This window comes from Lagenorhynchus albirostris, chromosome 17 (assembly GCF_949774975.1).
Source record: "Lagenorhynchus albirostris chromosome 17, mLagAlb1.1, whole genome shotgun sequence".
NCBI classification, from domain to species: Eukaryota; Metazoa; Chordata; class Mammalia; order Artiodactyla; family Delphinidae; genus Lagenorhynchus; species Lagenorhynchus albirostris.
The window spans coordinates 73,814,052-73,837,716 of NC_083111.1; the positions used below are offsets into that span (position 1 = coordinate 73,814,052).

Here is a 23,665-nt window from a genome sequence, read left to right on the forward strand (position 1 = left end):
GGAGACTCATTCATTTACTTATTCAATGAAAGCTTTTCAATTGTCCAGATATACTCACAGGCATATAGTTATCACCCACCAGGTAGTAGCTGAAACTAGAGGCAACATGACAGAGGAAGAGCCCCCATGTTTGAGGTTATCCTTCCTCTTAGTCTTGATGAGCTTGGACCCTGTGGCCTGGGCTGCGCTGTCTTGGTGGAGAAGGCTGATGTCTACCCCATGTGCTCCATGACTTTTCCCAGTCTGGTTATGGCAACACGTCACTCACCGCCATCCCCAAATGGCCAGCGATCATCCCAGGACGTGATGGTTCAGGGGAAGTGATTCCTGGTGGAGGTTTACTGGGCTGTTCTTGGCCTGACACATCAGCAGCCTTGGAAGCCATTCTCACTAGACTGCAGCTGCCAGTTCCCTGAATAGAAGCTGTGTGATTTGCTGCCGTAAAAAATCGCCACAAATGTAGCGGTTTAAAACAACACCCACTTATTGTGCTGTAGTTCTGTAGGCTTGAATTCTCACACAGGGTCTCACTGGGCTCACATCAAGGTGTCAGGAGGGCTGCATTCCTACCAGAGGCCCTGGGAGGGAATCAGTTTCCTGATTTTTCCAGCTTCTAGATGTTGCCCACATTTCTTGGCTTGTGGCTTCCTTTCTTCGTCTTCAAAACGGGCAGTGTTGTAGCTCTCCGGCCGTTCTTCCGTGGTCAGAGCTCCCTTGCATGCTGTCTGTCACTTCTAAGGACCTTATGATTGCACACAGCTGGGTAATCCAGGACACTCTCCCTGTTTTAAGGTCAGTTGACTAGCGACCCTAATTCCATCTGCAACCTTAGTTTCCCTTTGCCATGTGACCTAACATATTTAGAGTTTCCAGGGATTAGAACATGGACCTCTTTGGGGGCCATTGTTCCATCCACTACTGAAACTTCCAGGGCCTCATGGTGAGAAGTCATCCTCCCACATGGCATGAGACAGAGGCATTTTTATTGAGCTGAAGAGAGAGACTATGTTTCTCAGTTATTTATTTTTCCACTATTCATGTTGGTTGCAACACAAAAGCTATAAGGCCTTTCCTCTTATGAAATCCATGCCAAATTCTAAGCTCCACACTGGATTTCAGGCGCAGCTAACTCTTAACACAGAAACCAGAGACACAACCACTTCTTGCTAACATTTACAGAGGATTTTGCAGTTTACAAACACCTTCACAAATACTTAACTCTCACTGTTGCCCCCGGTGGCAGGTCATCGCCCCATTTGACAGGTGAAGAGGCTGAGGCTCAGATGAAATGAGGTCGTGGGTCTGTAGTGCCCAGAGCAGGGCTGACTCAAAGGAGGGACTCAGTTCTCTGTGGATGAGTTACCCCAGGTCCTCTGGGACCAGAGCTCATGATCCTTCCACCTCAACAGAGCTGCCCAAACAAAGAAGAAAAGAAGTAGAAGCAGGCGTGGATGGTGCCACCTGCCAGGGTGGGAGAAACAGGGTCACAGCAACGGAGGTGATTGCAACACCTGCCACTGTGTTCTCAGACTTGCTGTGAAGAGCCTTGGGCTCCATTGCCAAAAGCTCACTGTGTGTGTGTGTGTGTGTGTGTGTGTGTGTGTGTGTGTGTGTGTGTGTGTGTGTGTGTGTGTCTTTGTGCACAAGCATGCGTGTATTGGGAGGAGGCTGCTTTTATAATCACCCCAGGCGGTGTTGATAAGGGGGTCTGGGAGCCCCACTTGAAGAGGCTCACCAACCTCAGGTGCCCCCTCTGGAGCTTGGAGCCAAGAGGCGGGACAGCAGGAGATGGAGAGAGGGACAAGTCAAGCACCAGGTCCCCATTTCCTGTGTGTAAAATAAAGGGGGTGGGCTGGGAATCTGGTCCTCGGTTCCCTCTAGGGAACTCGGTTGATGATTAGATGGCCATTTCCTGTCTACCAGGACAGATAGTGCGGCTCAGCTGGGAAGTGGGAGGGGAAGCTGAGCCAGGAGCACAGACAGACTTGCCTGACGGGTGTCAAGCAGTGGAGACCCAGGGAATCAGAACCCGGCCTCGGGGTGACCGGGCTTCAGAGAGAGTGGGAGTTATAGGGTGGGCCTGTGAATGAAAGGTTTGGCCAGGGCTGCACTTGCTGCAGAACAGGAGTGGCCACCTTTTTCCGTAAAGGGCCAAAGCAAGTCTTTTAGCCTTTGCAGACCATTCTGTTTCTGTCTCGTGGACTCAGCTCGTCCATTGTGGGGAGAGAAACGTGGCTGTGTCCTAATAAAACTTTGCTTGCCAAACGGAAGGTGAGCTGCATTTGGCCTGAGGGCTGTAGTCTACCCATCCTAGCTCTACACAAACCTACATTCTGTTCTTCAACTGCGGCAGCTTTTTACCAAGTTACAGAGCATTGTTGATCACACCATTCAGCCCCACCCCTTACTCCAAATGGTTAGAAAGGTCCAGAATGGAATTCACAAAAGCTGTACCAAAAGCCCTGGATTTTCTCCAGTATCAATGATAACATCCATTCTCTATTGAATTTCTGCATTGCTCTGGTCCAGGATGTCAGGTATTTTTAATGCCATGGGGTTGATGAAGCAGCTGGGGGGCATACAGTTAAGAGTGTGAGGAAACTGCTCTTGGAAGTCAGGTAGACCTGGGTTCAAGTCTTAGCTCCAGCACCTTCTCAGTGTGGGTTCTTGGGACACTGCCCACCTTCACTAGGCGTAATCTGGAAAACAGGAACAGTAGTACCTATTTCGTGGGGACTGTGGTTTGCATAGCTGAATATAATGGATACAAAGCACATTGCTTCACACAAAGTGAAACTTCAGCACATTGTTTTGTTGTTAATTGTCCGTGTGAGACTTAAACTCAGCCCTGCTGTTTCCAAATTCTTTGTTCTGTCCGGTGATTCACAAGTCTCCCTTCTCAACAAGGGCTCTTGGTGAAATCACGCCCTCGGATTCTTGTATCTATTCTTACTGGCTCTTTTTCCTTCTGAAGCACATCTGGAATACAGCTGTGAGGCTACAAGCAGAGCATTGTCCTGTGGAGATAAGGCAGGGTTTCTGTGTGTCGTCTTGGGGGGCCAATCTGGATGGTCTCCGGGGGGACAGTGACTCAGGGAGACTGGTGGGAATGTCCGCCTCCTGTGACTCAGGCAGGCGTAGCAGCCTTAGTCTAGGCAGTGCCTACTGCAAGGGGTGGAGGCTTTGCTTGCACCTCCCACGCGGTCGTTATGTTCACCCTCTTGCCTCACTGCCAGCCAGGTGGCTTCCCCTCAGAATTACCTGCTGGCAACCTTCATACCAGGTTGTTCCATTAAGGAGAATCCCAGAGAAATTGTCTGGATTTTCCATTTCCATTCTGAACACCATTCACTGTCACTCGTTCACTGCAAATTCTTATAATAGAGCTAGTTCTCTACGGATTTTTTCCTGAAGTAACATGTTATGTCTTGTTTCCTTCCTCCCTCCCTCCTTTCCTTTCTTCCTTCTTTCTATTCATGCATCTGTCCATGCAAGCATCCGTCCTTCCTTCCATCAGTCCTCCCATCCATCCTTCCATCCATCCATCCATCCATCCATCCATCCATTCCATCCAAACTTTCAAAATATAATTATGTGTCAAATACCACGTGACATTCTTAGGGAAGCAAAAGTCATAGCTCCACTTTCAAGGAGCCCACAGTCTAGCTGAAGCGAGGTTAAGTGAAAAGACAGCTAAAATACCATGTGAAAAGCCTTTTGCATCCCAGTCAGGGTAGTCAGGGATGGCTTGCTGGGCTAGTAAAGGCTGGCGCGAAGTCTTAAAGGCTAGTTAAAATTGTCGCTTGGACAAGAGCAGACAAGAAGTGGTGTGTGTGTGTGTGTGTGTGTGTACGTGTGTACGTGTGTACGTGTGTGTGCCCCCGTGTCGAGTTCGCTAAAGTGATGAAGCACATTCCAGAAATGGAGATTAGCGCAAAAGCAGGGAGTTACGAGGTGCTGTGGCATTATGGGGACAGTGCACATGGTTTGCGTGACAGGAGAATGGGGCCTGAGAGATAGGAGAGGACCAGAGTGGGAGAGGCCTGGGGGCACAGCAAGGGTCTGGGTTTGGTGGGGTCACCAGGGGCGAATTTTAAGTTGGAGAGTGACGGGGCCAGGGGTGGGGTTGAGCAAAGCAGGCTAAGGAGTAAAGGACAGTTATGCTTCCTCAGATATTTTTCTTCAGCAGAAACACGACTGCTGTTGTTTGGGGACTTTGGGAATGGGTTGGCTAGACGGATGGCATAACCCCAAAGCTCTGTGAAACTTGCAAACTCAAATTGGCCAAATTGCCTCATTTTACGGAAGAGGGAACGGAGGCGCCAGGGATTTCCCAGTGATTTCCATGAAGGGATTTAACTGAGGGATAGACATCCAGTTGCTGCGGCGGACTCAGGGTCTCTAGGAGGACCCACCTGCTGGGGAAGGAGGCAACAGAGCCTCACTGTGATGTTCACAAAGGTTCCTTTGGGTGGAAAAGACTCTTGACGTCAGACATGGAAAGAAACAAAACACAGGTTCCTTGCGCGTGGTCGAGAGGCCTGAAATGTATGGCAGCAAAAATTCCCCGCTCTCTTTTTTCTGCCCCTTCACCTGCACCTTGGGTTCAGAGGCAGCAACTAAGGCTGGCTTAAAAGGTTTTGTTTTCCTTTAGCAATGAACTTGGAGACTACTTGAAAAAACAGCTACAGTACTGAGGTAAAAATACTAGAGAAGATCAACAATGTGACTCATAGAAGTAACGAAACCCCGCTCTCTGAGCGAGGATGTGCATGGCACAGGGCAGGCCGGAAAACACACCATTCAGTTTCCAGGGTGTGCCTGGAGTTTCTGATTTACTCAGAAACACCACACACATATGCACGTTCAAGAGAGTAGCTCTCAGATCCACGCTGGCTCCGTTCGAGCACATCCTACACGTTTGTGCTCACTTCGTCGTCAAAGGAAGGTGGTTGAATTGGTGTGTGGAGAAAAGGCTTTGGTTTGGCGAGAATGGGGCTTGAATCCCACCCCTGTCATCTCGCTGCCTGGTTGACCTTGCCCTTGAACATCAGTTTTCTCCAGGCTAGAATGGCGCTGATAGCTTTCCCATAACGTGGTGACATTGTAATACCTGGCACTGTGCTTGGCGCGTTCTATAATTTTACTTGCTCCCTGCCCTTTTCAGAAGAGCATGCTGGGGGCGTCATGCATGAATGTCCTGAGGCTCAGCTTTCTCATCTGTGAAGTGCAGGTAGAACGCTAACTCCTGGGTATGCTGTAGTGATGTACACGTGGCACATAGAGGAGTGCCAGGCACAAAGACAGCACCCCCAAGAGTGGGCACACTTTTGGCTCCCACCCTTACTGGGTAGCAGCTCACTTCTTCTAGAAGTTATTTGGAAAAATCTCCAGAACACAACCCTGAATCAAGAAAAAAGACAAAATAGAACCTCCTTCCGCCATCCCCTTCTCTGAGCTGTCAGAATCTGTGTGGCCAAGTTCACGGACTCGCCTCAGAGCAGGGCTCTTGGACGCCAACTTAGAACCCTTATGCGGCATGCATCTGTCCAGTTTGGGTTTCTAGTTTCTCAGCTCGTATCATATTGGAGGAGCCAAATTAGGAAGGGTTGGGAGTGTTAGAATCAGAGGGACAGAAAGACTGCTGATTGACAGGGGAGCACAGGGAGGAGACGAATGAGGTGAATGAGGCATCCAGGCTGCAAGACGTGAGTAGGTCCTCACTCTCAGGGTCACACTTGGAGTTTCTGAGTAAATCAGACTCAACAAGCCAACTGTGAGGGCCTCTGTCAGTCCTGTGCCCTGGGCATCTCACTCGCCTCCCGGTAGTCCCAGGTCTGAGCCATGCCATCACCGACTGACCAAGCGGGAGAGGCCACATTCAAGTGAGATGGTGCTGAATTGTTGAAATCACCCCACAGAGGGAGGGCACCCTGTTTGGACAGAGTAGGTGCTGAGGTTGGCTGCCAGGAATGACTCCCTCAAGTCTGGAATGAATTACCATGTGTTGAGCACCTATGAGTCTGGCATCATGATATGTGCTTTCTGTACATCATCACTGCACTCCAACGGGATAATATTATTAATCCTTTTTTTGCAGAGGAGAAAATGGAGCCTCAGGGAAGTCCAGAGGCATTTAGGTAGAGTGGGGTGGGGGATTTTACCCGATCTGTCTGACCCCAAAGTTTGCACCCACCACTGTGCTCTCCCATATTCCCATGGCAACCTATGGAGGGACGCTCATGTTTCAAGATGTTCTCAACTTCATCCCATGACAACCTTCTCTTTGTCTAGTAAGCTCTAGCTCAGTAGCTGGCTTTAGTTGGCTTTTATCTTTCCGTTCCTTGAATAATCCAAACTCATTCCTGCCTCAGGATTTTCGCACTTGCTGTTCTCTCTGCACAGAATTCTCTTCTGCATCTTGGCCTAGGGTATTCCTCACCCATCAGGTCTCATGTGTCGCCTCTCAGAGGGGCCTTCCTCACTATCGTGCCCTCTGCTCCTGCTTCATTTCACTCAACTCTGACATTCTGGTTGGACACCCTCTCATCCTACCAGCCCATCAGCTCCTGGAGAGCAGGAACTTTGTCGACCCTCTTCACGGCTTATCCCCTACTCTTAGAGCCTGACGCACAGCAGATTCTCAGTGGGCAATTTGTTAAATGAATGAGCTCTTGTCTGACTTTGGAGTTTCAGAGACCCTGTGTGTTCTGAGGTTGTAACTATAAAGCTAGTATCTTGTTCTTTAACCTCATTGCTCTGTTTATCTTTTCTAGTTAAGTGTCCTGAAGGAAGCTATTTTCAGGATGAGCAGTGTATTCCCTGTCCTGCTGGATTCTACCAAGAACAGGCAGGCAGCCTGGCCTGCGTCCCTTGTCCTGTGGGCAGAACGACCATTTCCGTTGGAGCTTTCAGCCAGACTCACTGTAAGTTCTAAAGGGTCCCACTTCGAAAGAGAAACCCTACAATGTCATGGGGACCCTGCAGGACATCTCAACCTTGTTACTACTGAAATTTTGAGACAGATCATTCTTCGTTTTGGAGCGCTGTCCCTTGCATGATAGGATGTTTAGTTAGCAGCACCACTGCTCCTTACCTATTAGATGCCAGTAGTACCACCCATGCACACCAAGTTGTGACAACCAAACTGTCTCCAGACAATGCCAGATGTCTCCTAGATGGGGCAAAATTGTCCACCCTTGAGAACCATTGGATACAGATCGTAATCCAAAGGGCACCACCTTTGAATGCCTGTGCTCTGTCAAGAGCTAGGCCAGACCTTTTGCCCGTGTTGCTTCATTCAATCCTCCCAACTCCCCTTCTAGGTAAACATATTGAACCCAACTTTTACGTATAAAACGGCTAAGGCTCACGGAAGAAATTTAGCTAAAGTCACTCAGCTAGAAAGTGACATAGCTGGCCTTTGATCTTGGCATTGTCTGATTCTGAAACTTCTGATTTTTGTAAGTCAATGTTATCAGATTAAGAAGTGGAAGATGTTTTCCACCTACGATCATTACCACTGTGTAGCTCATATTCCCTTTCTGGCCCCATGAATCTGTCAGGACTGTGTGTACCGGTGGCCTTCCTGTATGTCATGTGATTTCACTTGGCCTATTTACTTAACAGTCAACTGGGGAGTGTTGGGTTTTCTCTAGCAGGGGCCCATAACTTGCCTTGTCGCAAATCTTTTCATGTTAGTCTGAAATGGTGTCAACATGAGGCATTGCTTAAAATCAGAGTAGTGTTTAGAATTGTAAAATAATCAAAAGAAGTCAAGTCACCTTCTGTGACAGAGGCAGTTTCCTTGGTCAGGAGAGCAGTGGAAATAGGGCGGTATTTCCAAGAAAGTAAATAGAGGAATTTCCTAGGCCAGATGTCTGACATTCCTTCTGGAGGAGAAACTCTTTCCCAGGAACTCAGAGTGTCCTTGACACTCGGGCATCCCGCTCAGTTTGCACACGTTGGCTCCAGACACTGTGGTTTGGGATGACATGAAGTGTTGTCACACGGCCCCGAGGAATCCTTTCTTGAAAGGAGGTCCCTGCAGAGCGCTGATCTTTGTGGAGCAGGTGCTGCCTACATGGCAGGGAGCAGAGGGGGAGGCGGAGGCTCACCACCCCCCAACCCCATTTCCATCCCCACGCTCCCTCCTACTGGCACTGTGACCTCGGCCAAGTCACCTTCCTTCTCTGAATGTCAACTTCCAGAAATGGGGATAAAGACCAAGCACATATTTCTTATTATAAATCACAGTGTCAAAGCCTGGGACGTGTAGGAGGCTTGTATTATATGTCAGACACTGAGCAAGGTACTGGAATAAAGTAGGGAGCAAAGCCAGATGAGGTCCCTGCCTGCCTGGGAGGGAGTCAGACAGCTGCAAAACGTTCCTTCCTGCGGACCAATGGAAATGATAACTGTGCCGGCTCTGAGCAGAGGTAGGGGTCAAGGGGAGAGTGTGTAACACTCGGGCGTCAAGGGGTCTGGGGGCTTCCCTGAGGAAATGAGGACTGGCCGGTGAAGAGTTAACTCCTTGCAGACTGGGGAGAAGGATGCACCAGGAGAAGAACCGGGGGGCAGAACCTGAGTCCCAGCAAATGGTATCAGAGCAGGCGGTGCGTTCCAGGCCGACTGTGGACACACAGGGGCACATGCAGGGTCAGATGGGCGGGGCCAGGTCACAGTGGCCTTAGTGGCCCAAAGGCGAGCCCAGACTTTGTCTTTTGGTCGGGGTGGCGACACTGACAAGTTTTAAGCTGGGGGGTGTCTGGCTCCAACGTGTGACTTGGACGTCTGATCAAGGACTGAGAGCCTGGGGTCCGGCAGGGAGGGGACCCCAGAGGCACGGCACTGAGAGCTGTATCCATCTTTGGTTCCAGGTGTCACTGGCTGTCAGAAGAATGAGGCAGGCCTGCGGTGTGACCAGGACGGCCAGTACCGAGCCAGCCAGAGGGATGGGGCCAGCGGGAAGGCCTTCTGCGTGGACAGCGAGGGGCAGAGGCTGCCGTGGTCAGAGACGGAGGCCCTGCTGATGGACGCCCAGTGTCTGAGTACGTGCAGGCTGTTAAGTCAGCCACTCCTGGGGACAGGGCCTGTAATCCCAAGGGCTTTCTAGAAGGGGAGAGACATGTGAGATGCAGTTGTCCCCAACCTTTCATTTCAAAAACTTTTAACCTATGTAGGAGTTGAAAGAATAGTAGGAAGAACAAATACTCGTCACCCAGATCCAAAAATTGTTATTGTTTTGCTCTTTCTCTCTCTCTTTTAATCATTGGAAAGTATATTTCAGACATCATGAAACCTCACCCCTAAATACTTCAGCATCATGAGAAATGAATTCAAAAATCATTCGTCTGCTGAGGTTTCCTTTCTTGTGGGCAGCTTGCCTCCAAAAAGCTGGTCAGCATTTCTCCCTCAGTGGGATGTTGGGGGAAGATCCGAGTGCCAGTCCTTCTTCCATGTTACTTGCTGGGTTACCCAGAGCAAATCACTCAACTTCTCTGATGCTCATCACCCCAGAAGCCTCCTGCTTGCCTCCTGAGACACTGTGAGGGTCAATATTATCCTATGAAGATGCCAAACATTGAGCCCAGCTCTTCAATGAGATAATGGGTGCGAAAGAACTGACAGGAGTCCTATAATCCTAGGTGCATGGGAGTGGGACCAGAACTAATTTAATCCCAGTTGTGCCCTTTACGGGTCGTGCAGTGCTGGGCAAGTCACTTATATTCAACAGTTTCCCCATCTGTAAAATGGGATTGTTAATGCCTTAGCGAAGTGTTAATGAATGCCAAGGGTGTGTGTGTGTGTGTGTGTGTGTGTGTGTGTGTGTGTGTGTGTGTGTGTGTGTGTGTGTGTGTGTGTGTGTCTGTGTGTGTCTGTGTGTGTGTGTGTCTGTCCATGGATAAATTGCAAATCCAGTGAAAATCTTTATTATTATTTGTCAGTATCCCTCCTCTTGGGCAGAAATAGCAATTGGGGAGTTAGAGCTGGAAGTGCTTTAAGAGATCAGTTAGGCAGATCTTTGTTATCCTTTACAAATGAGGGAGAAGACGTCCTCAGAGGGAAAGCAACTTGCCCAAGGACCACGGTGATTACTGGCCATTCTGGGTGCTTGCATCTTAACTCTGGCCCTCTTTGCATCCGTACCGCTGGCTTGGCTGTGTGGATTGTAATGCGCACTTTGTGAAGCATTTCCTGGCTTGTTCTGCCCTGTGTTCATCTGGAGCAGAAAGCCCAGTTTAATCAGTGGCACCAGAAATGTTTATGAGGAGCAGCTCAGCTTTGCCAACTTTGATGACGCCTCCCTGAAGTACAGGTTTATGAATAGCCTCCAGGTTCGTCCTCAGCATCTTGGCTTCTTATGCAAAGCTTGGAGCTTAGATTTCCCTTTCTGGATATGCAGGAGGATTTCCATGTTAAGAAGCTGGGCCCCCACTGGGATGGCAGCATGCTGTCTCAGAATCCTTTCAACTTGACTTTGAGATCTTTCTCTTTGGGCACGGGATTGAAGTCTCATTATTGAGGTTTTTGTCCCCTAGAAAAGGCGAAGCGCGTAGAGGTCAGCTGTGTAATTCCCCGAAAAGGTATCCACCGGCGAGGACGGTGCCCCTTCCACATCCCGACACCACCTCCCTCTGTCCGACCTGGATCCTCAGACACGTGGATCACTGCTGTAGCCTCCTGATTCATCTCTCTGCTCCAGCCTTGCCTCCATCCAATGACTTGCCCACGGTGCTTCAGAGCAGTTAAGAGGCAATTCTACTTATACAATTCCCCTTAAAACTCTTCAGTGAACCATAATTCAAAAAGAGTCATGTACCAAAATGTTCATTGCAGCTCTATTTACAATAGCCCGGAGATGGAAACAACCTAAGTGTCCATCATCGGATGAATGGATAAAGAAGATGTGGCACATATATACAATGCAATATTACTCAGCCATAAAAAGAAACAAAATTGAGCTATTTGTAATGAGGTGGATGGACCTAGAGTCTGTCATACAGAGTGAAGTAAGTCAGAAAGAGAAAGACATATACCGTATGCTAACACATATATATGGAATTTAAGGAAAAAAATGACATGAAGAACCTAGGGGTTAGACAGGAATAAAGACACAGACCTACTAGAGAATGGACTTGAGGATATGGGAGGGGGAAGGGTAAGCTGTGACAAAGCGAGAGAGTGGCATGGACATATATACACTACCAAACGTAAGGTAGATAGCTAGTGGGAAGCAGCCGCATAGCACAGGGAGATCAGCTCGGTGCTTTGTGACCACCTAGAGGGGTGGGATAGGGAGGGTGGGAGGGAGGCGCAAGAGGGAAGAGATATGGGAACATATGTATATGTATAACTGATTCACTTTGTTATAAAGCAGAAACTAACACACCATTGTAAAGCAATTATACAGGATACAGTAGAATTGCACCGCCTCAGGGCCCTCTCTGGACTCTAGCCTCATTAGACGACATGTTCCTTTGCGGCTAGACCTGTATCTTTCTTTTTGTTCTATTCGAGAGTAGCTGGTGCTTGTCCTGTCGACACAATGAATGAATGGCTCTAATTTTCTGGGCTTCATTGGAACTATTTCCTAAAGGTCATCAGGGAAAGGGATTCTCCCACCACCTGAATTCCTGCAGCCAGTCTGACAAGCCCCGACACCTAGGCGGGGTGTCCCTGCAGGGGGCAGAGGGACCCAGCATTTCCTGAGTTGGTACCGGGTACTCCGTGCTGCTCTGTTTATTCCTCACACCAGGCAGCTGAGACTCTCAGAGGCTGAGACATGCCCGGGACACAGAGCTGGTGAGGGCGGTGGCATCAGGACTGGCTGACTCCAGAGCTAGTGCCCCTTCCCCATTGCCAGCCGCCTCCACACCTTATCTCTCTCTGCTGCACCTTCAGCGTGGCCCCCTTGATCTTTCTGACGTTGCCTGTGGTAAACCCTTTGTTTAGACCTTGGCCGGTGGAAATATTTCAAGCTCATCTTCCCTTTAACTCTAGATCCAGTTTTCTAGTTCTGCCCTTTGTTGGTCCACACCAAAGACTTCATATTCCATGTCAAGTGCTCAAACAGAGGAATACGCCTACCATTGGAATTACACCGTCTTCATAACATTCTGCCCTGGTTTCCTGGTGTTGTAATGATTTTGGCAGTCATCCATCCATCCAATAAGTAGGAAACTAGTATATATCTGTCACTATCCTAGCTGGCGCGTGTTCACATATCATCAGAACATTATCCTTGTCTTGGAAGGAGACAGGCACATAAATAGCCACAGTACACTGTGCGGAATCATGATCAAATAGAGCGATGTGCCCAGATGCTGACCCTTTATACTTTCCCCAAAACATTTGTAAATATCTATTATGTATGTAAGTTCGTAACTATCTGTAAGGCATGTGGCAGATTGCACCAATAGAATGTATAAATCTGCACACTAACTCAATATTCCATGGAATCATTGGTAGCTCAGTTCATAAATTGTTTCTGTTCTATTTGTCAATGAGCTTCTTCACAGAACTCTGAAATGTCAGGACCTCCATCACCAAGGTGTCCCTTGTGTGAAAACCAGCAGATTCTCTAACTGAAGTGCTAAACTTACACCATTTCTGGCTCCTGAGAAGATTTTAATTGGAAACTGAAAAATGTTTCAAATTTTATTTAGTCTCCTAGAATGCTGTAAGCTGCTGGTCCATAGCAACCAAGCCTCAGGGACACTGGCTGCCTATAACGTGGTGTTTGCTGGACTGCAGCTTCTGGTCCCTAGAAATAAGATAACAAGGAGTATAAAAAATAAAAAAGAGAGGAGGAGATGAGAGCGGAGGGACTGAGTATGGGCTGAGCACATGAACTTGGCAACTTCAATGATCAATGAAGGACCACTTTGTAAAATTAGAATTTGTATTTTACTTTGTAAAATTAGAATTTGTTTTTTAACATCTTTATTGGAGTATAATTGCTTTACAATGTTGTGTTAGTTTCTGCTGTATCACAAAGTGAATCAGTTATACGTATACATATATCCCCATAGCCCCTCCCTTTTGTGTCTCCCTCCCACCCTCCCTATCCCACCCCTCTAGGTGGTCACAAAGCACTGAGCTGATCTCCCTGTGCTATGCGGCTGCTTCCCACTAGCTCTCTATTTTACGTTTGGTAGTGTACATATGTCCATGACACTCTCTCACTACGTGCCAGCTTACCCTTCCCCCTTCCTCGTGTCCTCAAGTCCGTTCTCTATGTCTGCGTCTTTATTCCTGTCCTTCCCCTAAGTTCTCCAGAACCTTTCCTTTTTTTTTTTTTTTTAGACTCCATATATATGTGTTAGCATATGGTATTTGTTTTTCTCTTTCTGACTTACTTCACTCTGTATGACAGTCTCTAGATCCATCCATGTCTCTACAAATGACCCAATTTCATTCCTTTTTATGGCTGAGTAAGATTCCATTGTGTATATGTGCCACATCTTCTTTATCCAATCATCTGTCAATGGACACTTAGGTTGCTTCCACGTCCTGGCTATTGTAAATAGTGCTGCAATGAACATTGTGTTACATGACTCTTTTTGATTTATGGTTTTCTCAGGGTATATGCCCAGTACTGGGATTTCTGGGTCATATGGTAATTCTGTTTTTAGTTTTTTAAGGAACCTCCATACTGTTCTCCATACTGGCTGTACCACTTTACATTCCCACCACAGTGCAAGAGGGTTCCTTTTCTCCACACCCTCTCCAGCATTTATTGTTTGTAGAATTTTTGATGATGGCCATTCTGACTGGTGTGAGGTGATACCTCACTGTAGTTTTGATTTGCATTTCTCTAATGATTAGTGATGTTGAGCATCCTTTCATGTGTTTGTTGGCAATCTGTATATCTTCTTTGGAGAAATGTCTATTTAGGCCTTCTGCCCATTTTTGGATTGGGTTGTTTGTTTTTTTGATATTGAGCTGCATGAGCTGCTTGTATATTTTGGAGATGAATCCTTTGTCAGTTGCTTTGTTTGCAAACATTTTCTCCCATTCTGAGTACTGTCTTTTCATCTTGTTTATGGTTTCTTTTGCTGTGCAAAAGGTTTTACATTTCATTAGGCCCCATTTGTTTATTTTTGTTTTTATTTCCATTTCTGTAGGAGGTGGGCCAAAAAGGATCTTGCTGTGATTTATGTCATAGAGTGTTCTGCCTATGTTTTCCTCTAAGAGTTTTATTGTGTCTGGCCTTACATTTAGGTCTTTGATCCATTTTGAGTTTATTTTTGTGTATGGGGTTAGGGACTGTTCTAATTTCATTCTTTTACATGTAGCTGTCCAGTTTTCCCAGCACCACTTATGGAAGAGTCTGTCTTTTCTCCACTGTATATCCTTACCTCCTTTATCAAAGATAAGGTGACCATATGTTCGTGGGTTTATCTCTGGGCTTTCTATCCTGTTCCATTGATCTATATTTCTGTTTTTGTGCCAGTACCATACTGTCTTGATGACTGTAGCTTTGTAGTATAGTCTGACATCAGGGAGCCTGATTCCTCCAGCTCCATTTTTCTTTCTCAAGATTGATTTGGCTGTTTGGGGTCTTTTGTGTTTCCATACAAATTGTGAAATGTTTTGTTCTAGTTCTGTGAAAAATGCCATTGGTAGTTTGATAGGGATTGCATTGAATCTGTAGATTGCTTTGGGTAGTATAGTCATTTTCACAATGTTGATTCTTCCAATCCAAGAACATGGTATATATCTCCATCTGTTTCTATCATCTTTAATTTCTTTCATCAGTGTCTTATAGTTTTCTACAAACAGGTCTTTTGTCTCCTTAGGTAGGTTTATTCCTAGGTATTTTATTCCTTTTGTTGTAATGGTAAATGGGAGTGTTTTCTTGATTTCAATGTCAGATTTTTCATCATTAGTATATAGGAATGCCAGAGATTTCTGTTCATTAATTTTGTATCTTGCTACTTTACTAAATTCATTGATTAGCTCTAGTAGTTTTCTGGTAGCATCTTTAGGATTCTCTATGTATAGTATCATGTCATCTGCAAACAGTGACAGTTTTACTTCTTCTTTTCTGATTTGTATTCCTTTTATTTCTTTTTCTTCTCTAATTGCTGTGGCTAAAACTTCCAAAACTACGTTGAATAATAGTGCCAAGACTGGGCAACCTTGTCTTGTTCCTGATCTTAGAGGAAATGGTTTCAGTTTTTCACCGTTGAGAACGATGTTGGCTGTGGGTTTGTCATATATGGCCTTTATTATGTTGAGGTAAGTTCCCTCTATGCCTACTTTCTGGAGAGTTTTTATCATAAATAAGGTGTTGAATTTCCTCAAAAGCTTTTTCTGCATGTATTGAGATGATCATATGTTTTTTATCCTTCAATTTGTTAATATGGTGTATCACATTGATTGATTTGCATATATTGAAGAATCCTTGCATTCCTGGGATAAACCCCACTTGATCATGGTGTATGATCCTTTTAATGTGCTGTTGGATTCTGTTTGCTAGTATTTTCTTGAGGATTTTTGCATCTATGTTCATCAGTGATATTGGCCTGTAGTTTTCTTTTTTTGTGACATCTTTCTCTGGTTTTGGTATCAGGGTCATGGTGGCCTCATAGAATGAGTTTGGGAGTGTTCTTCCCTCTGCTATATTTTGGAAGAGTTTGAGAAGGATAGGTGTTAGCTCTTCTCTAAATGTTTGATAGAATTCGCCTGTGAAGCCATCTGGTCCTGGGCTTTTGTTTGTTGGAACATTTTTAATCAGAGTTTCATTTTAAGTGCTTGTGATTGGTTGGTTCATATTTTCTATTTCTTCCTGGTTCAGTCTTGGAAGGTTGTGCTTTTATAATAATTTGTCCATTTTATTGGCATATAGTTGCTTGTAGTAATCTCTCATGATTCTTTGTATTTCTGCAGTGTCAGTTGTTACTTCTCTTTTTTCATTTCTAATTCTGTTGATTTGAGTTCTTGTCTCTTTTTTTCTTCATGAGTCTGGCTAATGGTTTATCAATTTTGTTTATCTTCTCAAAGAACCAGCTTTTAGTTTTATTGATCTTTACAATCGTTTCCTTCATTTCTTTTTCATTTATTTCTGATCTCATCTTTATGATTTCTTTCCTTCTGCTAACTTGGGGTTATTTTTTGTCCTTCTTTCTGTAATTGCTTTAGGTTTAAAGTTAGATTGTTTGAGATTTTTCTTGTTTCTTGCGGTAGGATTGTATTGCTGTAAACTTCCCTCTTAGAACTGCTTTTGCTGCATCCCATAGGTTTTGGGTTGTTGTGTTTTCATTGTCATTTGTTTCTAGGTATTTTTTGAAATCCTCTTTGATTTCTTTAGTGATCTCTTGGTTATTTAGTAGTGTATTGTTTAGCCTCCATGTGTTTGTATTTTTTACAGTTTTCTTCCTGTAATTGATGTCTAGTCTCATAGAGTTGTGGTTGGAAAAGATACTTGATATGATTTCAATTTTCTTAAATTTACCAAGGCTTGATTTGTGACCCAAGATATGATCTATCCTGGTGAATGTTCCCTGAGCACTTGAGAAGAAAGTGTATTCTGTTGTTTTTGGATGGAATGTCCTATAAATATCCGTTACATCCATCTTATTTAATGTGTCATTTAAAGCTTGTGTTTCCTTATTTATTTTCATTTTGGATGATCTGTCCATTGGTGAAAGTGGGGTGTTATAGTCCTTTACTATTATTCTGTTACTGTCGATTTCCTTTTATGGCTGTTAGCATTTGCCTTATGTATTGAGGTGCTCCTATGTTGGGTGCATAAATATTTACAATTGTTATATCTTCTTCTTGGATTGATCCCTTGATCATTATGTAGTGTCCTTCTTTGTCTCTTGTAACAGTCTTTATTTTAAAGTCTATTTTATCTGATATGAGTATTGCTACTCCAGCTTTCTTTTGATTTCCATTTCCATGGAATATCTTTTTCCATCTCCTCACTTTTAGTCCATATGCATCCCTAGGTCTGAAGTGGGTCTCTTGTAGACAGCATATATATGGGTCTTGTTTTTGTATCCATTCAGACAGTCTATGGCTTTTGGTTGGAGCATTTTATCCATTTACATATAAGGTAATTATCGATATGTATATTCCTATTACCATTTTCTTAATTGTTTTGGGTTTGTTTTTGTACATCTTTTCCTTCTCTTGTGTTTCCTGCCTAGAGAAGTTCCTTTCGCATTTGTTGTAAAGCTGGCATGGTGGTGCTGAATTTTCTTAGCTTTTGCTTGTCTGTAAATGTTTTAATTTGTCTATCGAATCTGAATGAGATCCTTACTGGGTAGAGTAATCTTGGTTGTACGTTTTTCCCTTTCATCAGTTTAAATATGTCCTGCCACTCCCTTCTGACTTGCAGAGTTTCTGCTGAAAGATCAGCTGTTAACCTTATGGGGATTCCCTTGTATGTTATTTGTTGTTTTTCCCTTGCTGCTTTTAATATTTTTTCTTTGTATTTATTTTTTGATAGGTTGATTAATATGTGTCTTGGCGTTTTTCTCCTTGGATTTATCCTGTATGGGACTTTGTGTGCTTCCTCGACTTGATTGACTATTTCCTTTCCCATATTAAGGAAGTTTTCAACTATAATCTCTTCAAATATTTCTCAGTCCCTTTCTTTTTCTCTTCTTCTTCTGGGACCCCTATAATTTGAATGTTTGTGTGTTTAATGTTGTCCCAGGGGTCTCTGAGGCTGTCCTCAATTCTTTTCATTCTTTTTTCTTTATTCTGCTCTGCAGTAGTTATTTCCACCATTTTATCTTCCAGGTCACTTATCCGTTCTTCTGCCTCAGTTATCCTGCTATTGATTCCTTCTAGAGAATTTTCAATTTCATTTATTGTTTTTTTCATCATTGTTTGCTCTATACTTCTAGGTCCTTGTTAAACATTTCTTGTATTTTCTCCATTCTATTTCCAAAATTTTGCATCATGTTTACTATCATTACTCTGAATTGTTTTTCAGGTAGACTGCCTATTTCCTCTTCATTTGTTTGGTCTGGTGGGTTTTTACCTTGCTCCCTCATCTGCCGTGTATTTCTCTGTCTTCTCATTTTGCTAAACTTACTGTGTTTGGGGTCTTCTTTTCGCAGGCTGCAGGTTCATAGTTCCCGTTGTTTTTGGTGTCTGTCCCCCAGGGGGTGAGGTTGGTTCAGTGGATTGTGTGGGCTTCCTGGTGGAGGGGACTGGTGCCTGTGTTCTGGTGGATGAGGCTGGATCTTGTCTTTCTGGTGGGCAGGACTGCCCCCGGTGGTGTGTTTTGGGGTGTCTTTGAACTTATTATGATTTTAGGCAACCTCTCTGCTAATGGGTGGGGTTGTGTTCCTATATTGCTAGCTGTTTGGCATGGGATGTCCAGCAGTGGAGCTTGCTGGTCGTTGAGTGGAGCTGGGTCTTAGCTTTGAGATGGAGATCTCTGGGAGAGCTCTCGCTGACTGATATTACGTGGGGCCAGGAGGTTTCTGGTGGAGCAATGTCCTGAACTTGGCTCTCCCACCTCAGAGGCTCAGGACTGACACCCAGCCGGAACACCAAGACCCTGTCAGCCACACGGCTCAGAAAAAAAGGGAGAAAAAAAGACAGAAAAATAAAATAAAATAAAGTTATTGAAATAAAAAAATATATATATATAATAAAAAATTTAAAAAGTAATAAAAAAGAGAGCAAGGAAACCAAGAAACAAATCCACAATGATAACAAGCACTAAGAACTATACTGAGATAAACATAAAAATCAGAAACTAATCAGTTGCATACAGCAAACCCCAAGTCTACAGTTGTTCTCAAAGTCCACCGCCTCAATTTTGGGCTGATTCATTGTCTATTCAGGTATTCCACAGATGCAGGGTACATGGAGTTGACTGTTGAGATTTAATCCGCTGCTTCTGAGGCTGCTGGGAGAGATTTCCCTTTCTCTTCTTTGTTAGCACAACTCCCAGGGGCTCAGCTTTGGATTTGGCCCCGCCTCTGCATGTAGGTCGCTGGAGGGCGTCTGTTCTTCGCTCAGACAGGACGGGGTTAAAGGAGCCGCTGATTCGGGGTCTCTGGCTCACTCAGGCCGGGAGGAGGGAGGGGCACGGAGTGCGGGGCGAGCCTGCGGCGGCAGAGGCTAGCGTGACATTGCAGCAGCCTGAGTTGCGCCGTGCATTCTCCTGGGGAAGTTGTCCCTGAGTCATGGGACCCTGGCAGTGGCGGGCTGCACAGGCTCCTGGGAGGGGAGGTGTGGAGAGTGACCTGCCCACACACAGGCTTCTTGGTGGCTGCAGCAGCAGCCTTAGCGTCTCACGCCCGTCTCTGGGGTCCGCGCTGTTAGCCGCGGCTCACGCCCGTCTCTGGGGTCTGTGCTGATAGACGCGGCTCACACCCATCTCTGGAGCTCGTTTAGGCCGTGCTCTGAACCCCCTCTCCTCGCACACCAAGAAACAATGGTGTCTTGCCTCTTAGGCAGGTCCAGAGTTTTTCCCGGACTCCCTCTTGGCTAGCTGTGGTGCACTAGCCCCCTTCAGGCTGTGTTCACGCAGCGAACCCCAGTCCTCTTCCTGGGATCCGACCTCCGAAGCCCGAGCCTCAGCTCCCAGCCCCCGCCTGCCCTGGAGTGTGAGCAGACAAGCCTCTCTGGCTGGTGAGTGCCAGTCGGCACCGATCCTCTGTGCAGGAATCTCTCTGCTTTGCCCTCCGCACCCCTGTGGCTGCGCTCTCCTGCATGGCTCTGAAGCTTCCCCCCTGCTCACCCCCGTCTCTACCAGTGAAGGGGCTTCCTAGTGCGTGGAAACCTTTCCTCCTTCACAGCTCCCTCCCAGAGGGGCAGGTCCCATCCCTATTCTTTTTTCTCTGTTTTTGCTTTTTTCTTTTGCCCTACCCCAGGTACGTGGGGAGTTTCTTGCCTTTTGGGAAGTCTGAGGTCTTCTGCCAGCGTTCAGTAGGTGTTCTGTAGGAGTTGTTCCACGTGTAGATGTATTTTTGATGTATTTGTGGGGAGGAAGGTGATCTCCACGTCTTACTCCTCTGCCATCTTGAAGGTCCTCTCAAAATTAGAATTTTTTATATCAAGATTTTTAGAGGCTTAATACATGCCATTTCTATTATATTAATGCTGCCCTCTCCCATTCCCACTCCAAAGGTAATAAACTTTTTTCTGCACTTATTATGAAAACTGAGAATATATTGCTTTGGATGGCTTTGAATTTATTGACATGATGAAAACCAACTCAGACATGGTCTCTTTTATAAAGCAGTGGATATGTGTGAGAATGAGGACTTACATACATGTTTATAATCATGTCTACAAAAAACTAGTACTCATGCACTTCAGGGTTTGTTTTTGATAGTTACCTGCAAAATATTGACACTCTTGGGCATTTTGGCTTGTCAGATAAGTCTCATTCCTTGAGAGTTACATGCAGTGCTTTTTGCTTGGTGAAAAGTGAGTTCCAAGTCTCATAGCCTTGAGAAATTTTATTTCTTTCTCCTCTCTTATCTAGTTCCATGAGCATGTGACTGTGTCATTCCTACAGATAGGAGTCCAGGTGTGTTGATGGTACCTGGGAAAACAGATGCTAACATATTTAAACAAATACTATCATAAACATATCTGAGCCTCATGACACATTTTCAGACTTACGTGAACCCATGTGCACATGTTTTATTTGTCTTTTAAAAATAACTTACTTCTTTCCAGAAAGTGGACAAGTTGTTTTAAAATAAATATGAGATATCATTATAAATAAAATATTTTATTTATAGAATTATACATAAAATAATTATGAGATATCATTAGCATTCAAAGATAAGGACAATGGGCTTCCCTGGTGGTGCGGTGGTTGAGAGTCCGCCTGCCGATGCAGGGGACACGGGTTCGTGCCCCAGTCCGGGAAGATCCCACATGCCGCGGAGCGGCTGGCCCTGTGAGCCATGGCCGCTGAGACTGTGCGTCTGGAGGCTGTTCTCCGCAATGGGAGAGGCCACAGCGGTGATAGGCCCGCGTACTGCACAAAAAAAAAAAAAGATAAGGACAAGGAAATATAAATTTAGATAGAAAATCAATATGAATGTGAAAAAGGGAGTTGTGAGGACTAATACAATATTAAATTATTCTTCTTACTTCCTGACAATGAGGTGGAAAAAGGAGACATGGCAAGTTACAGCTCTCAGTATTAGCCATGAGGCAGCATTCTGGAACTACGCTTAAAAGGGAATTTCTCTTTTTGGAACACCTGTGTGACCAAGGGCTGTGAGTGGGAAGTGATTTCTTGACCTAAAACTCTTTTTGGCTTCTCTGCAGCGGCCCCAGACCCCTCAGAGTCAAATCTCATAGATTTGCTTTCCTTTCAGTGATGAGGAAATTTGAGAAGCTCCCAGAATCTAAGGTGATCTTTGATGCAGATGTCGCTGTGCTGGTCAAGTCCGAAGTTCCCGGTTCTGAGTCCTCACTGACGCAGTGCTTGGCAGGTGAGGGGCCGGGCACCTGGGTGGTGCTGTACGAATATGCTGTGCTGATCTTGCAAGACACATCAAGTACAGCCCTTGAAATGATCATCAAATATACGGTATAAAAAATACTTTGTAAATCACTTGATTCTCAAAATGTGCATCCAACTCATAATTTCAGTTAGAAGTTTATAGTGCATCCACCACCTGCCAAGAACGAGGCTCTGCCAGATGTTAGGGAGCAGAACTGAAGGACATTCGTTCCTTGTAGAGCATTTTGTCCAGATCAGGAGATGTATCTGTTTATTTCAGCGGTCAGGCCAGGGATGGGTAATAACAACTACCACTTATTGAGTATTCATCTTTACGAGCATTGTCTCATAATCCTCCAGTCCTCCATGAATAGTCATTGTAACCCATGTTACTGTGTGTGTGTGTGTGTGTGTGTGTGTTTCGGGGGGCAGGGAGTAGGGGTATGTGTCCGTCTGTCCTCAGCATCTCCTGAGGGACTGGTGGGTGACTGTCCCATGGTGCTTGCAGACTGTGCACTAGATGAAACTTGCAGCTTCCTCACGGTGTCCACGGTGGGATCAGAAGTCTCCTGCGATCTCTATGCTTGGGCAAGTGACAACTTCGTCTGCACAACTTCTGGTCGGGTGAGTCATGGCAGCTGCATGGTGGGTCTGTCTCTTGTCCTACATCAGACATGCCCTGATTGAATTGACACCACTTTGATCAGGTGATGGAATGAGATTGTCAGTAGCTGATCCCACGTTACCTCCATTTCTTCAAAACGATGGGACTTTGGGAAATTGAAACTGCAGAGGACCAGTGATGGCTCAGGATGAAGTTAACTTAGGGACTGTTTATCTGAGCAGCACCATTTCCAGACAGATCCATCAGAAGAGGATTTCAGTGATGAGCCCCCTCCTTCTGTCCCCCACCTGCTTATCTCATTGGGTAGCTTGGGCCACTGGACACACCAGGACATTGTCCAGAGACCAAAATACCATCTGTCTCTCTGAGCCCCAGACCCCAGCATTCCTTCCTATTGTAGAAGTAAAACATGATTATGGCTTAAAACGGAAAAGAAAGTTAAATATTAGTTAGAACCACATGAAATTGCTGTTTCAGTAAGTGAAAGCTGGTCGGGTATCAGCAATTTCATTGTTACCATGAATTAGGACAGAAAGGTATGCAGTGAAAAGCAATTCTCCTAACTTCCTAACTCTTAGCCACATGCAAATCTCCATTTTCACTCCTCCATTCCTTATGGATCCTTCCAGAACATTTCTATGTGTTTATAAGTGTTTATTATATAAAAACATTTTGTTTACATGCTAATATTTTACAATACATATTCTTTTCTACCTTGATTTTCTTACATAATATTTATCTTTCTGTATCTAAAAAATGACCCTTGTTCTTTTTAATGGCAACATACCAATCCATTCTTTGCATGGACCTCATTTATCTCACATTTAAGGGCATATAGATTTGTTAGCAGTTTTTTTTTAAATACATTTATTTATTTTATTTATTTATTTTTGGCTGCGTTGGGTCTTCGTTGCTGCATGTCGGCTTTCTCTAGTTGTGGCGAGTGGGGGCCACTCTTAGTTGCAGTGTGCGGGCTTCTCATTGCAGTGACTTCTCTTGTTGTGGAGCACGGGCTCTAGGCGCACGGGTTTCAGTAGTTGTAGCACACGGGCTCAGTAGTTGTGGCTCATGGGCTCTAGAGCGCAGGTTCAGTAGTTGTGGCGCATGGGCTTAGTTGCTCCTCGGCATGTGGGATCTTCCCAGACCAGGGCTCGAACCCGTGTCCCCTGCATTGGCAGGTGGATTCTTAACCACTGTATCACCAGGGAAGTCCCCTGTTAGCAGTTTTGCATCAGCACCAGGTACCAGTGCTTGTGTGCAAGTGCATATTCATAAGTGACAGCCCAGAAACCGCATGGAAGGTGGACCCCTGAATTTTAGGACTCAAGATGGGGCCTGGAGCTGTAGGATCTTGAGAAAAGTAGGGAGCTGTCTTGGATTGAATCTCAACCCTGTCATTTTGGGGCTGTTTACCATGTGCAGGTTCCTTAACCCCTGTCTCGTCATCGGTAAGATGGAGTCTGGTGAGGATCTGAGAGACTAACTCCATACACATAGTAGATTGCTGAGGACACGTTCACTTCTTTGAGTTTAAAGCATTTTGAGGAGGATGACGGCGCCTTTGTTTGTTTTTGCGATCATGATTCAGACCT

General features: G+C 45.3%; 1 protein-coding gene across 1 annotated transcript in view; it reads left to right on the forward strand.

Moving 5' to 3' along the window:
* TG (thyroglobulin) overlaps window positions 1–23,665 on the forward strand; it is a 241,635-nt gene that overhangs the window by 42,804 nt on the left and 175,166 nt on the right. Inside the window, exons 21-24 of the mRNA XM_060127453.1 lie at window positions 6,777–6,926; window positions 8,880–9,050; window positions 21,321–21,437; window positions 21,957–22,072. Of these exons, the coding sequence (XP_059983436.1) occupies window positions 6,777–6,926; window positions 8,880–9,050; window positions 21,321–21,437; window positions 21,957–22,072 (554 nt within the window). The remainder of the gene's footprint in view (window positions 1–6,776; window positions 6,927–8,879; window positions 9,051–21,320; window positions 21,438–21,956; window positions 22,073–23,665) is intronic.